This window comes from Microchirus variegatus, assembly GCF_963457635.1.
Source record: "Microchirus variegatus genome assembly, chromosome: 12".
NCBI classification, from domain to species: domain Eukaryota; kingdom Metazoa; phylum Chordata; class Actinopteri; order Pleuronectiformes; family Soleidae; genus Microchirus; species Microchirus variegatus.
Window position 1 is genome coordinate 24,059,895 of NC_139813.1, and position 16,106 is coordinate 24,076,000.

Consider the following 16,106-nt stretch of genomic DNA (forward strand, 5'->3'; position numbering starts at 1 on the left):
TCTAAAGATTACGACTTTATTCTCATAATGTTCCGACTTTATTCTCGAAAAGGTTCCGACTTTATTCTCTAAAGATTATGACTTTATTCTCATGATGTTCCAACTTTATTCTCTAAAGATTACAACTTTATTCTCATAATGTTCGGACTTTATTCTGGAAAGATTACAACTTTATTCTCGAAAGATTACGACTTTATTCTCATCATCTTCCGACTTTATTCTCGAAATATTCCGACTTTATTCTTGAAAGATTACAACTTTATTCTTGAAAGATTACAACTTTTTTCTTGAAAGATTACAACTTTATCCTCAAATTACAACTTTATTCTCATAATATTACGACTTTATTCTTAAAAGATTACGACTTAATTCTCTAAAGATTATGACTTTATTCTCATAATATTACGACTTTATTCTCATAATGTTACAACTTTATTCTCGAAAGATTACGACTTTATTCTCGAAAGATTACGAGTTTATGCTCGAAAGATTACAACAACTTTATTCTTGAAAGATTACAACTTTATTCTCAAATTACAACTTTATTCTCATAATATTACGACTTTATTCTCTAAAGATTACGACTTTATTCTCATAATGTTCCGACTTCATTCTCGAAAGGTTAGGACTTTATTCTCAAGATTATGACTTTATTCTCATAATATTACGACTTTATTCTCATAATGTTACGACTTTATTCTCGAAAGATTACGACTTTATTCTCGAAAAATTACGACTTTATTCTTGAAAGATTACGACTTTATTCTCGAAAGATGGCAACTTTATCCTCGAAAGATTACGACTTTCTTCTCGAAAGATTACAACAACTTTATCCTCGAAGGATTACGACTTTCTTCTCGAAAGATTACAACAACTATATTTTTGAAAGATTAACGACTCTATTCTCGAAAGATGGCAACTTTATTCTCGAAGGATTACGACTTTATTCTCGAAAGATTACGTCTTTGTTCTGTCAGCTGAAGATTTGGCCACGCCCAGTGATAAAGTGTTAAAACTGAGCCTCTCCAGGCCCCCTCTGACACAGTGGGCAGGGTAATTATATCCACCAAGAGTGTTTAGAGTTAAAATAAGAAGCTAGCTAACCTCACTCTCACGCCAAATGTTCCTCCATGTCAGTTTCACACAGAGACAGACAGACAGACAGACAGACAGACAGACAGACAGACACAGACTGATGGACAGACAGACAGACCGAGGCCTCGGCTGGAAATAACAATTTACTCACTATGGGAGTCTGAGTGCGTTGTAAGTGGACGAGTGAGTGAGACTTTTAGAAGCAGCCATGTTTGGTCTATAATGGTAGCGATGAAGGCAGCTGACAGGAAGTGAAGCAGCTGATGATGATGGAACCCACCAAACCTGTGGTTTCCTGCTTCACAGTGGCCTCAAATCAAAATAAGAACAAGTCGTAAATGAGCTTATTTGTCGAGCACCAGTGAATTACATAACGCGGTGAGGCTATAAAGCGACTTCTGTCACTATGTGAGACATCTGTCTCAGGGCTAAACATAGACGCCGCCCGGTATATAAAAAGTGGACATGGACTTCTGGGTTTAAAATAGACTCCCAGTTTGGAGCGTCGAGATTAGAGATTTGACTCATGACCTCATGTCAGCTTTTCAAACTGGGAGCTCACACTTGGACCAGGCAGCCATTGGATGGTATGAGCTGTCAATCACACAGTGTTCACTAGGGGTGCCAAACCTTAAATCGCAATATTTTGGTACATTAGATGTGCGTATTTATTCTCTATAAATAGATTCTTCGTGGATTGGATTGTAGCAGGTACGATTTTACAGGTTGCGGCTGATCAGCTCAGATTTTGTAAGGAATAATAATTAGGACTTTATTCTTGAAAGATTACAACTTTATTCTTTTAATATTACACCTTTATTCTCATAATGTTACAAATTTATTCTCGTAAGATTAGGACTTTATTTTCGCAATTTACGACTTTATTCTTGAAGAATTACAACTTTATTCTCGAGAATGATTACGACTTTGTTCTCATAACATTGCGACTTAATTCTTCTAAAATTACGGCTTTATTCTCATAAGATTACTACTTCATTCTCGAAATATTACGACTTTATTCTCACAATATTACGACTTTATGCTCACAATATTATAACTTCTTGAAATATTACGACTTTATTCTCCAAAGATTATGATCCCTAATTGGTCCTTTAAATCGTATCAGACGTGGCCTTAACTAGTCAAGTCGCCCCCTTGTGGCCATTGAAGTGAACACAGGTTTCAGTCACTTCCACATTGGCTGGAGAATACAAGAAAGCACTTGTTATCTGAAAAATACTGTTACATGTTTCCACGCTGTAAACTCCTGGTGTATCACAGTGACACAGGACGTCCTCTGCACATAGTTTAGTCTTTAGACACTTTGTATCTGTTAGTTATTATGTATCGTCCTCAAAGGCCAAGCAGCAGCAACTTTTTAAAGTTACACTTTGTGTCAGCAGTTTCTGACTCTGACCGCGAGTGACCAATAGAAATGAAACAGGACAGCGTGTGTGTGTGTGTGTGTGTGTGTGTGTGTGAGTGTGAGGCCTTTTGTGGCATAAATGCTGACCTTGTCAGGACCAGTCGTCCTCATGGAGACCAAAACCTTGTCCTCATGAGGCAGAAATACTTTGTTACTGTACTTTAGTACAAAATCTACATATCTGTACTTTAATTTGTTATTTATATTAACTTTTACGCCTTTTACTTCATTTCCTCTAACTATCTTTGTTACTCTTTACTCCCAACTAAAATCAGAAGAAGTAGAGTTGGTCTTATGGTCTGTATTTGTATACATAATATAGAGCTGTTCTAGTCTTGATGAGCTGCTTCACACAACAGTTTTCACCCATTCATTCACACGCTGCAACATGGGGTTAAGTGTCATTGCTCAAGGACACATCATAGAATAGCAGAGCCAGGAATTGAACCCACAACCTTCCAGTTGAAAGACAACTCGTCCTACCATGGCTCGATCCTAACTACTACTCGCTTTTTTTTAAATACTTTAACTTCTAAAGCTTAAGTTAATTTTATATCAGAAAATGACTTTGGGTACTTAAGTACAATACATGTCTTATACTTTAAGACATTTACTTAAGTAATGTTAAGGTTATGGTAAAGGCTTTGCTGAGGCTGTCCAAATTTATGGAAATAAGATTAAGCTCTGTTTGTGTGTGTGTGCGTGCACATGCGTGCCTGTGTGAGTGTGTGTGTGTGTGTGTGTGTGTGAAAGTGAGTGAAAAAAAGGAGGATTCCTTTTGTCAGGATGAAGCATGAAGTCTCCTGGGAAGCTTTCAAATCCTCTGTGGAATGTGTGTGTGTTTGTGTACGACGTGTGTGTGTGTCTGTGTGTGTGTGCGTGTGTGTGTCGGGTCTTGGCTTGTCACCACATTTGAACAAGGAATGCAAATATTTGCGTGCGCGTCTCTCAATTTTCTTGCGGTGTAGTATAACTGTTGCCATGGCGACCGCTATCCTCTGGTGTTTTCTGTGTCACCTGACAGCAGAGGTTGGGCGACTCACTTGCCCACCTTCCCTTCCCTTACCTCCCTCCCTCGCTCCCTTGTGTCCTTGCTCGCTGGTCTAAATGGCAGCTCTGAGGTCAGATTTCATCAGCTGCTCTCATTAATGTGTTTATTTACCAAGCTCACTCAGCTCATCCTCTGGTGGCCTTGAATTTGACTCTCCGTCTCAGAGCTGGTCACATGACGCGTCGTCAGGGTGTGTCGGAATGTACACAGTAAACCTGTGTGTGTGTAAAAATAAAACTTACTGTTACAGTAACTAGGTTGTATTTTCCATTTTAGGTGTTTGTGAGGTTCTTATCAGAGGTTTTTTTTTTTATCAGAGTTTTGTTGTTTTCAATGTGTCAAAATCAAAATGAAACTTCACGCTGCGTTCCTCATCTTAACGCAGATTGCAGCTGATCATCTGGGATTTTGTTTGAATAATATTTACAACGGGAAGGATTACAACTTTATACTTGAAAGGTTATGACTTTATTCTTGAAAGATTACAACTTTATTCTCATAATATCACAACTTTATTCTCATAATATCACAACTTTATTTTCAAAGGATTACAACTTTATTCTCAAAAGATTACAACTTTATTCGCATTAAAATTATGACTTTATTCTCAAAATATCACAACTTTATTCTCAAAAGATGAAGACTTTATTCTCATAGGATTACGACTTTATTCTCATAAAATTACGACTTTATTCTCATAAGATTACAACTTTATTCTCATAATATCACAACCTTATTCCCAAAAAGAGTACAACTGTATTCTCATGATACCAAGACTTTATTTTCAAAAGATTACAACTTTATTCGTGGCTTTATTCAAATTTTAAGTTGTTTTTCTAAATGTTAATCAACTCGTATTCATGTTGAAGTTGTTATAAGTGTGAATCCAAACACATTTAATTTTAATTTGTGGAAACTTTCAGATTAGCTGCCGTGTTGGGATATTAAATGTGTGAAAACTGACTTTGTTGATTCATTTATTGTAAAAGAGCTGAAGCTGATTGTTGATGTTTCTGGAGCTGTTATCACAGTAATCACAATATCCACAAATTCATATGAAACTAACTCTAATTGGTCATAAGGCCAGTGATTACACCTCTAATATGTTTGTTTATGAGGCAAAAAAAAACATAAAAACTCTCTCAACTGTTTTTTTTTTCCACTTGTGTCGTTGGTACAGGATGGTGATGGCGGAGGGGAGTCCAAGAGACCGAGGGAGGGGGGCTCCAGTGACGTCAGGAGTCGAGGGGAGGCAGATCTTTGTGGAGCTTGGTGAGCGACCTTTTTGAACTTTAACGTAAACACAAATTACATCATCACACCATGTGTTTTCCTGCTCTGTGCACTGATGTTTATTCTCTGTGTTGTGTTTGTCCGATGCTGCATCACAACGACGTTTTCATCTTCTTTTCATCGCAGCGGAGGAGAACTTTGACGGCATTTGTCTGTCTACGTATCGAACGGCCTGCAAGCTCAGATTTATACAGAAGAAATGCAACCGTGAGTCCACAACACTGCCCTCTATTGGCACAATGTCATTATGAGCTATTTAAACCTATCTGTGTGCTGATTGGGTTAAAAAAAATACATTTAAATACACAAAATGTTGACATTTTGAGGTTTTATTTCTTCTTGCTTTATTTGTTTGATGAGGAGAAATTTAAAAAAGTCAAAAAAGCAAAGGTGTTGTGATGTAAAGATCACATTTTCTTGATTTGATTGGCTGTCATTTGACAGGTTGTGCTGAAAGAAAATATTTAACTCTTGTAATGTAAAAATTGCTTAAATTAACAATATAATAAGAAAACTACATGTGACTCATTTTTAGCGACCGTGTGATTGTTCCCATAAAGGTTTTGAGAGTAAGTTTCCTATTTCTACTAAAAAGTTATAGAAATAGGAAATGAGTTGACGTTTTTGAAGCTAAAATGTGTTTTTTTTTTATCCATAAAAACACAACAAGCTATTTTCATAATCAGTTAAACCTGTCAGTTATATTTTAGTAGTAGTGTTTGGTCCGTAAAAGTCAGAAAATGTTGAAACATGTTGATCAGAGTTTATTCACAATTCAAAAATGATTCATTCTTATTCTCCAGTGCATCTGATCGACATCTACAACGTGATCGAGGCGGTGCGCGATGCCGGCCTGAACGCCATCGAGCTCAACGTGGGCATCTCCGTGACGCGACTGGAAAACCTGGTGTCGTCGCTGTTCAACCAGCTCAGCAAACGTCTGCCCACCACTCACACCATCAACCCTCACCAGTGCACCGTCCTCTTGGTGGAGTTCTTATTGGCAGCTGTGGACAGGTAAAGAGATTATCAGCTCCTTACCCACGATTCCGTTTAAATCGGTCCCCTCCCTGACCTGACGCACTAATATCAGAAGCATGACTGGATTGTTGGGTTTATTAGATAAACACCGACCTGCTGCTGCTGCTCAGTAAACGACAGGAAGTGAAGCGGCTGCACGACAACACAATTAAATCAGCGACAGTTATAAAAAAACAAGTCGACGGAGCTTCAGATACCCACGTAAATGATTTAAATCTGCTTACACAGCGCTGGGATTTAACTGTGAACTGACCTGAGCCTTTCTCACACTTTGTTAGGGATAAAATTAACCGATTAATTTTTCTGTTTTGATCAATGATTTGGTTGTTTTGACTGTTTTTAGCTATTTAAACAAGTTTCAGCTTCTTTGCTCCATATAAACCAAAAGAATCGTTAAAATGTATTTATTTTGGTTTGTTGACGTGTGAAAACATCATCATTTGGAGGTTTGGGAAACACTTTTTCAACATTTTCTGACAAACAAGGACTGAATTATTCAAGAAAATAATCTTTTATATAAAAAAAATAATCATTAATTGCAGCCCTACACTTTATTAGGACGATTTGTCCACAGTTAAGTAACTGAATTAACAATTTTAATAGTTGTTTGGTTGTTTTGACTGTATTTTTTAGTGATTTAAACAAGTTTCAGGTTTCAGGTTTGTTGACATTTGAAAACTCATTTGGAGGTTTGGGAAACAATTTTCAACGTTTTCTGGACCAAACAAGTACTCCATTATGATCTTTTATAATAAATGAGGATTAGTATTCAGCCCTACAGTTTGTGTACTTGTTGAAAATAAACAAACATCCACTGATATAATTTTAATTTGACTGCTCGAGGCTCTATCGGATAAAAACAATTCAGTTTTAGCAACATTTTGCCCAAGAGTTTTTGATTTCAATGTCTGTGTTATTGATAATACACTTGTTTCGAACTTGTTTGTTTTGTTTTGTGTGTCCAGTGAACCTGAAGGTCGACTGACGGTTCTGTCTGTGAAGACGATGCTGGCCGTGCTGTGTGGAGGAAAACTGCTTGATAAACTCCGCTGTGAGTATAGCTTTGTTTGTCTGTAGTTTGCTCATCAAACGTCTCTAGAAAACCAGGTTATTTCATTTTATAATTTTCTTTGAAGTGTACGAGCATTATTCTGCAGTTGTGAAATGTTGTGTTTTTTACATCCAAATACAACTTAAAGCTAGAAAAGTGATGATATTCTGCTTAAAAAAGACTTCCTCATTGTTTCTCATCAAAAAGAAAAGAAGAATCAGACATTTTAAGTACATTTTGTGTATATTATGGATGAATTTTCTACAAAATCCTATTTCTAGTTCCCGTGTTCTGTATGAGAACATGTTGGAGGCAGACCATGCAGAGAAGACAGCTTATATGTGAGATATAAACGTCTATATATACTGTATATGTTCTTTTTACTGTGTTTAAATTTTTTTTTTACATCCAAATACAACGCAAAGCTATAAAAGTGACACTATTCTGCTGGAAAAAGATCTTTAAAAGGACATCTATCACTCAACTGTGATTCCTCCTCATCGTTTCCAATATAAAAAGCTGCAAAATCATAACTTTCTTTGATATTTCTGATCAAAACGACTGCGTTCAGCTCTGCTGCCCAGTTTACCCACTCACAATTCACCCTGCAATGATCAGTATTTAAATAAACTAGTATTTTGAATCGTGAACAGTTAGTTTTCTACATTATGCTCTTTCTAGTTCCCTTTTTTCTGTATGAGAACATATACATTTTACATTTTTTACAGCTTATATGTGAGATATAAATCTAAATGTACTGTATATGTGTCAGGATGAACATAATGTGCACGTGTTGCATATTGTGCCACCTTGTGGAGAATGTACGTCAGTGCAGCTGTTCGTTCCCGTCGATTGTGGGGACAAATAACGCGTCACATTATCCACAAAAAAGCACCTTTAAATAAGAGTTTTAAAGAAAAAAGCAGAGGTTATGTAATAGGACGTTAACACTAGTGTGTGTTTTGTGTGTGTGTTTGTGTGCAGATGTGTTTTCTCAGGTCTCCGACTCCCACGGTGTGTTGCTTCAGTCCAAGTTTGACTGGTTTCTCAGGGAGGCGCTCAAGTTGCCCACCGCCGTTCACGAAGGGCCGTCCTTTGGCTACGATCACACGTTAGCGCGCTCGTGTTTTCCACAACAGGTATTCGTACGTTATTCTCCTCACATTTGAGTTTTTTTCTTTATGTTAATTTACGTTACTGTATTTGTTGTTGTGGTTTTTGTAGAAGAGGGTGATGCTCAACATGTTCCTGGACGTGGCCGCTGATCCCCCGCCGTGTCTCGTGTGGTTGCCGCTCATGCACCGCATGGCTAACGTGGAGCACGGTAACTGATTTCCTGATAAAAGTATTTCTTTAAGTTTGTCTTTGTCCTTTTCACTCAAGGACATGAGTTTCATGTTATTATCATCTGTTTGTAGGGAGAAAGGATAGGAAAATTGTCAATAACATTACTTTAAACTAATTTACAATTGACTTCTTGTAGTTTATACCAAGTAGGGATTGGACAATATATGATTTAGTTGTACAAAGTGATAAAAAGCATGAATTGTGTTGAGATTTTACTATTTTCTTGAAAATAAGTGCAACTTTTCAGTTATATCAGGAACGCTTTATTTAAAATAGTCTTATTGAAGTTTCCAACTCCTATTTCACTTGTTATTGTGTGCTAAAAACCATGTATCCCAGTGTATCTCCAACGTGACAGTGATTTATGTGCGTTTCATAGCAATTATGAGCGAATGAATGAATGAATTAACAATTTTGATGATTGATTTGGTTGTTTTGACTGCTTATTTTCAGTTATTTAAACAGGTTTTTTTCTAGTTTCTTTGCTCCTTATAAGCAAAGAATCATTAAAACCTAATCATTTTGGTTTGTTGACGTTTGAAAACATCATCATTTGGAGGTTTTGGGAAACAATTATCAATATTTTCTGGACAAAACAAGTATTATCTTTTATAATGTAGTGTATATACTTTTATATGTACATTTCATAGCAATTATGAGCAAATATATGTAGGATATTTTGTAAAAAAAAAAAATGAATTGGTAAAATTACTTTGAAATGTTCATATTTCATATCTCTGATACTGATATCTGATTATTTCAAAATGTTTTATCCGTGTATTCAGCTCAGAGCAGCTGTTAATGAACATCAGTTTTTGTTTTTTAAATCTTTATAAAGACACACGGTTTATTTTTGGACCTCACAAAGGTATAAATAAACCCAGGATGAACAAACTCTTTATCGACTTGTTATCCGGTCACTGACGGTTTCCATCTCTCTGTCTCTCCCTCAGTGCGTCACCCTGTGACGTGCTCTTACTGCCGCTGCAGTGGCATGACGGGCTTCCGCTACCGCTGCCTGCGTTGCCGCGGTTACCAGCTCTGCCAGGACTGCTTCTGGCGCGGCAACGTCAGCGGCTCGCACAGCAGCCAGCACCAGATGAAGGAGCACTCGTCCTGGGTGAGTCATGGCGCGCTTCCCCGCTCGTCACACCAGGGGGCTCCACTTCTGTGTGTGTGTATATAATAAATATGAATTTATTAAACAAAAATTTGTAAATGAAAAGGTATAATGTTCATGTTTCCTTTTAAATTAAGTGGCAAATTAAGAAAATACTTTAAATGAATTTTTGGGGAATTGGGAATTGGTCCTGAATAGTCCTTGAAAAGTCCTTGAATTTGATGAAAACTATTTAATTGAGTACAAAAATGGCAAAAGTTGGACTCGATAGGAGTTGGTATCTTTATCGATTCCGATACTGGTCAAAATCACAGGATCGGATATCGGACTGATACATAGAAACGTGAAATACCGATGCTTCAAAAAATGTAAATGAAAATCAGCAAAAGCATTTTAGCTGAGTCATGTTTGGGCTGTTTATTTCTTCTCTTTGGGAGAACAATAAATGTTCCGTATCAGGCTAATATCGATATCGGTAATCAATAAAAGTGGTATCGTGTGGCCCGCATGTTCAATCGCAGCTCCTGCTGTTCCTGCACCTTGCAGCTCCAATTTATCGATATAGATACAGCAAATAAGTTACTGAAGAACCATAGGCACACAGATCTTATGGCTTGTGGAGTGAGTGTGGAGATACTAGAAGCTCCACACACTAAACGTCACATGGTCTTCAAATGCTCAGACCTCATATTTCTCTCTCTGTGTAGAAGTCACCAGCGACGAAGCTCGGCCGCGCCCTGAGCAGGACTCTGGGCTGCGTGTCGTCCAGAGAATCCTCTCGACCCGTTTATCCCGAGGAACCCGAGAAGACGCTGAACCTGGCCAACATCGTGTAAGACCTCACTTCATATTATTATATGATGGCATTAGCTCGAGACGTTATGTAAATAAACTTTTGTATGCAGTGGCCTTAATAGCCTTTTAGCACAGCAGCTATTTTGACATGTTTTAGCAGGAATAGAGCAGGTGTTGGCGTTAATTAGCCTATTTATAGTGAATATACTCGTCTTACAGGTGTTATTTAATCAGTTTAAAAGGCTATTAATGAACTATTTCACCACACACACTGACACTGACACTTTTCTCCTGTTTATGTCATGATTTATATCGAAAATGGAAGATAATACACCCAAAAAAAAGTGACAAATGTATTGTTCTCTGACTTGTTTCCTGGTTCCTTTGCTCCATATGACAAAGAAAAGCATTAAAAGTTAATAATTTCATTGAGAACATCATTATTTCAAGGTTTGGGGAACACTGATTAACATTTTATGGACCGAACAATGAGTCGATTGTGAAAATAATCGTAAGTTCGACTTCATTTCCATAAATCTGAACATAATAGGTAGACGTGATCCCAAATTCAGACAAGAACATTTGTTTTTTTGTTACTTTATAACCTGTATCACCAGGAAAAAAAATAATAAATGACTTTTATGTTGATTTAATTGACCAAACTCTTTCTATGATAATACCAACATGATACAATGACACTGTAAGACAGTAAATTGTAATTTATAAGTATTTTATATACTATTATATACAAACACCACAGGTAAAAAATGTTTTTATGACAGAAGGTGAAACATTGACACACTGTGACTCATTTACTAGCGCGGCTGCAGACACTCTCTGCAGACTTGATCCTCAAACGCATGAATAAAACTTTTATTCCACGCCACTAAAAAGCTTTATTGAAGACAGTGTTTCAGAGTGATTTTAACAGATGGAGTTACACGTTCACATAAAGTTTAATTAATTTGAACAAAAGAAGAAAAAGTTCCTCCTCTCTTGATCCAGGCCTGTGTGCTGGCTCCGCCCCCTGTTGTGGTTTGATAATTCTTTCAAAGTCTGGGTCAGTACAGACCTGCAAACATTGACTCGACTTGTTTCCAGACCAGCACACACACAAACAGACACACACAAACACACTCACAGACATACAGACAGACACAAACAGACAGACGCTGCACTTAGCACTGATCGTTGTGAGTATGCTGCGGCACATTATTGTTCAGACTGAATGTGTTGTTGTGTTTCTGTGTTCACTGTGACCTTCTCTGTCTGTCATTGTGTCTTTCTGTTGATCTCTGGCCTTTGTGTGTCTGTCTCTGTGTGTGTGTGTCTGTGTGTGTGTGTTTGCTTAGCACTTCACTGTTGACGTGTGTGAAAGTCCATTGTGTTTTTGATTGAAAGTTCCTTTGTGTTTTAAAGGCGCTGCAGCTCACGATGAGTTACATATGCCATTATTTACATTATTTCCTTGATTCATTAAGAAATAATGATGTCGTCAAACTTTCATTGGCCTTTGACAGCGTTTAAATTGTTGATGTTACTTCCATTTAGTTTAATTTTTGTTGTATTTATTTTTATTTGATCTGTTTTCCTTGTGTCTTTTTTCCACATTTTTATCCACATTTTTGAACTTTAAACCACCACGATTTGTTACCTGGAGAAAATATTCACATTTAAGAAGCTGTAAGAATCAGATAACTTGATTTTAATTTGAATTACTGTAAAAAACAAACACTTAAACTGATTGTGTCTGATTGTGTTTCAGTCCGGCTCGTCCTGTTGGAAACACCAGTGAAGCCATGTTAGTGTCTTCGTCCTCTCCTGAGACGTCAAAGAGGTAAAAGAAGAATTAAAAGCACAATTAGGACCTAAAATGACTTTATTCTAACTAAAATAAACTTATTTTATCAGATTTTGTATCTTATGCAGCAACCAGTACACAGCATCTTCATATCTTCATGTTCTAATGTGTGAAAAAGCTCATAAAAATTAGATTTTTTATTATCAGTTGCCTGAAATATTAAGGTATTATAATATTGGGGGATATCTCGGTTCATGTTTTGAATTTTCTCACTTTAACCCTTTGATTTTTCTTACAAAACACTTGTGTATAAGAAACAAGAATATAAACGAATATATTTTTGGTATATAAAACACATCATTATATTCACATGCAGGGAAAACAGATTGATATATAGTATATTAAATGTAAATAAACAGCATACAGTTATTATGTCTATGTGTGAAAACTATAGCCGTCAGTGTGAAATGAAACTGCTTTTTGCTGAAATAGCGTCATAATCACCGTCTGTTTGCAGTTTGGCAGTGGCTCAGCGAATGAACGAGGAACACGCTCTGATCGCCGCGTACGTGAATCGTCTCCAGGGCAGCCCACGGTGAGCCAGGAGCACTCACACAGCGTTTACACCAACAACAAACACAAACAGAGAGGGAGATTAAACACTTGATACAAAAAAAGACAAATATTAACCAATCTGAGAAAACATTTACCTCGTATTTAAATCCGCTCTGACAACAAAACGGCTTTGTCTGTCATAAATAACTAAACAGAGGGTCATAGATGTTGACACCACAGAGATTTACTCAATAAATTAAGCTTTGAAAGGTTAAATGAAGTTTAAATCGACACTTCCTGTAAGAATAAGTTTCCCCCTAAATGGAAACAGACTTTAGATTTCAGAATAAAAGCCTTTTCGACAGACTTTTGAACACAAGGTTTGTTTGAAAAGATTGCGAGGCCATTTTAAGCAGCGTTCAGACACTGACAGTTTGCTGCTACTCATAAATAAGTCCATATTCTATACAAAACAAGCGTCTTACGGCACAAAAAGGTCACAATTCAAGTATAAAACGTGGTAAAATGACATATAAATGAGGTAAAAGTAACACGAGACCTGATTCTTTTGCAGGTTGTTTTTAAATTGTTCTTAATCTGTGTGTGTGTGTGTGTGTGTGTGTGTGTGTGTGTGTGTGTGTGTGTGTGTGTGTGTGTGTGTGTGTGTGTGTGTGTGTGTGTGTGTGTGTGTGTGTGTGTGTGTGTGTGTGTGTGTGTGTGTGTGTGTGTGTGTGTGTGTGTGTGTGTGTGTGTGTGTGTGTGTGTGTGTGTGTGTGTGTGTGTGTGTGTGTGTGTGTGTGTGTGTGTGTGTGTGTGTGTGTGTGTGTGTGTGTGTGTGTGTGTGTGTGTGTGTGTGTGTGTGTGTGTGTGTGTGTGTGTGTGTGTGTGTGTTGACAGTGTGGACAGTCCCAGCAGACAGGACGAGGAGCACAAACTCATCGCCCGCTATACGTCTCGACTGGCAGAGAGCGACGGCTCAGGAGTGAGTCAATTCATGTTATATCATATATACAGTCAGGTTACACAACTCTGTATACACACCTTCACAAAGCTCTTTGTGTAGGTGACGGAGTGATTAATAATCAACCTGTTAGTGACTGCATGAGTGAGTCTAATGTGTGTGTGTGTGTGTGTGTGTGTGTGTGTGTTTTTCAGGTGATTCCGAACCGCAGCATCAACTTTGACGTGAACAAACAGAAGAGGGAGCTCATCGCTCAGCTGGAGTGCAAAAACAGGTAGATGTGACGAGAAGTGATCATTTTAGACAGAACCTTCTTACATTCAGTCACTTTATTGTCATTTTTGATGATTAAAGTGCTGCTGGAAGTGGATTTTGAGGGTCTCGATCTGATTTACCTGACCTTTCTGATCAAATTTGGGTTAAAAAACTTAAAAATGATCAGCTTGTAATGTCCATTAAACGAGTTACTTCATACATTTCTACAATAATCAAAGGTTTGAACTCCTAAGTGAGCATACTAAAGACTATTTTGAAGAATTGATTGCGAACTATTGACGTCAATAATGTTTTAATAACATAATGTGACTCATTTTGTTGCATTTCTGTCTGTTTTCTGGTAAACCTTATTACAATCTGAATACATTTTTTGGGGGTTTTGGATCAATAGTTGTTGAATCAATTGATTTAAATGTTGTTTCCGCTCCAATAATGTCGCCTTTTTTTGCTCCAGGACACCGTTTATCATCCTTGATCAATAAATGAGAAAATAATTGCCAGATTATTCAATAAAAATGTGTTAATTAGAGCCATAACCACCACATATTGTCAATTTGAAGCACTCCTCAGTGTGGCACAGTGGTACTGAATGTGTGCATACATGATCTAAAATTAAACATAAACTCTCCCAGATTGAGTTAATCTAAACCCAATGTAATCCCGTATTTCTCTCTCTGCACAAACAGAGTAAATCTCCAGCCTCGCCTGAACAGTTTGTTGTTGTTTTTTTAATTTCACAGAGAGATCTTGGCGGAGATTAAACGGATCCGAACGGAACACGACGCAGCCGGCAGCCAGCTCAGTTCGGAGAAAGGCTGCACCAACCCGACGCTGCTGGCCGAGCTGCGTCAGCTCAGGTAAACACACTATTTATTATTTGTGTTTATTTTAACCTTAAACATGTAACACACACACACACGACTGAAATCACAACCAGACCTTTGTGTTCCAAGAAGCTTTTTAAAAACGTTCTTTTTTCACTGCGCTGTGAGTTCTGCGGCATCAGAATTTGGCGGGAAATGTGCTGTGTTGCTCTGCAGCACGGAGGGAGCACTTTATGGCAGATGGCACCGGCAGATGGTGGATTTTTGTGGAAAAATCCTCCTCAGTTTGTTTATGCTTTTGCTTTTTTATTTTTTATTGAAAGCAAAACTTGAGGAGGGAGAGAAGAAGAGGAGGAGATGTTTATATGAAGCACTTTCTCCATCAGGAGCCTCTTGTTCTCACTATTTACTATCACTATAGGATGGATGTTTTGATATTTTGTTGTTTATCCTTAAAATATGAGATATTATTTGACTGTCTAAAACAATGATATTTTATATGTGACCACATGAGGGCGCCAGATCTGCAAATGTAGAAATTCCTCCCATAGTGGCTTTAAAGATTTGTTGTTTTTAGAAAGTAATTTGATATTCTATATATTCTATATATATATATATATATATATATATATATTATACTATAACTTATCTACATGCATGAATGCACACGTTATATATTTATACATATATATATATATATATATATATATATATATATATATATATACATATATTCTTGTATTTATATGATTAGTTGATTACATATTTGTGTCAACAAGCAGTTGAACAGGTGTACCTAATAAAGTGGCTTCATAGTATACGTGGGTGGCAAATTAGATGTTTTTTTAAATAACCCGCATTGGTCTCATTTGTCACTCTCTGTTTTATTATATTTTAGTTTTACGACCATGTCTACTTTTTTTTTTTCATTTATTAGTCCTAGTATAATAATTTAAAGTAAGATTTACATATAAGTGTGTCCTGTAACAAAAATATAATACAGCATAAAAACATCTAAAGTGCATATAGAAGTCCATAATCCACAGTCAGTGAGCACACATTTTGGTCTTGTTTCAGCCAGATTTAGGTCAGATAACAAAAAAATGTGTCCCTTTTTAACTGAAAAAAAGGTAACTTGTGTGCTGTGTTGCTCTGCTGGTGTGTGTGTGTGTGTTTTTGTGACACCTGATACTGGTTTTGATCCCTGAAATTAGTCTTTCTCTCTCTCTGTGTGTGCTTCTTTAATCTCTGCCTAATGACACTTTGTAATATCACAGTAATGGAGGATAAGCTGCTGTCTGTCTCTCTCTGTGTTAATGTTAACGCTGCAGACAGAGGAAAGACGAGCTGGAGCAGAGGATGTCGTCTCTACAAGAGAGCCGCAGGGGACTGATGGTGCAGCTGGAGGGACTGATGAAGCTGCTCAAGGTGACACACACACACACACACACACACACACACACACACACA

General features: G+C 37.2%; 1 protein-coding gene across 1 annotated transcript in view; it reads left to right on the plus strand.

The window, feature by feature from the left end:
- The window catches only part of LOC310935079 (dystrobrevin beta-like), a 30,867-nt gene that overhangs the window by 7,845 nt on the left and 6,916 nt on the right, over positions 1-16,106 (plus strand). Inside the window, exons 4-17 of the mRNA XM_083898914.1 lie at positions 4,753-4,844; positions 4,992-5,072; positions 5,669-5,882; positions 6,872-6,957; positions 7,942-8,096; positions 8,182-8,281; positions 9,258-9,424; positions 10,132-10,256; positions 11,985-12,056; positions 12,538-12,615; positions 13,473-13,557; positions 13,731-13,810; positions 14,553-14,669; positions 15,968-16,064. Coding sequence (XP_083755040.1) covers positions 4,754-4,844; positions 4,992-5,072; positions 5,669-5,882; positions 6,872-6,957; positions 7,942-8,096; positions 8,182-8,281; positions 9,258-9,424; positions 10,132-10,256; positions 11,985-12,056; positions 12,538-12,615; positions 13,473-13,557; positions 13,731-13,810; positions 14,553-14,669; positions 15,968-16,064 — 1,548 coding nt within the window. The 5' untranslated portion in view covers position 4,753. The remainder of the gene's footprint in view (positions 1-4,752; positions 4,845-4,991; positions 5,073-5,668; positions 5,883-6,871; positions 6,958-7,941; positions 8,097-8,181; positions 8,282-9,257; positions 9,425-10,131; positions 10,257-11,984; positions 12,057-12,537; positions 12,616-13,472; positions 13,558-13,730; positions 13,811-14,552; positions 14,670-15,967; positions 16,065-16,106) is intronic.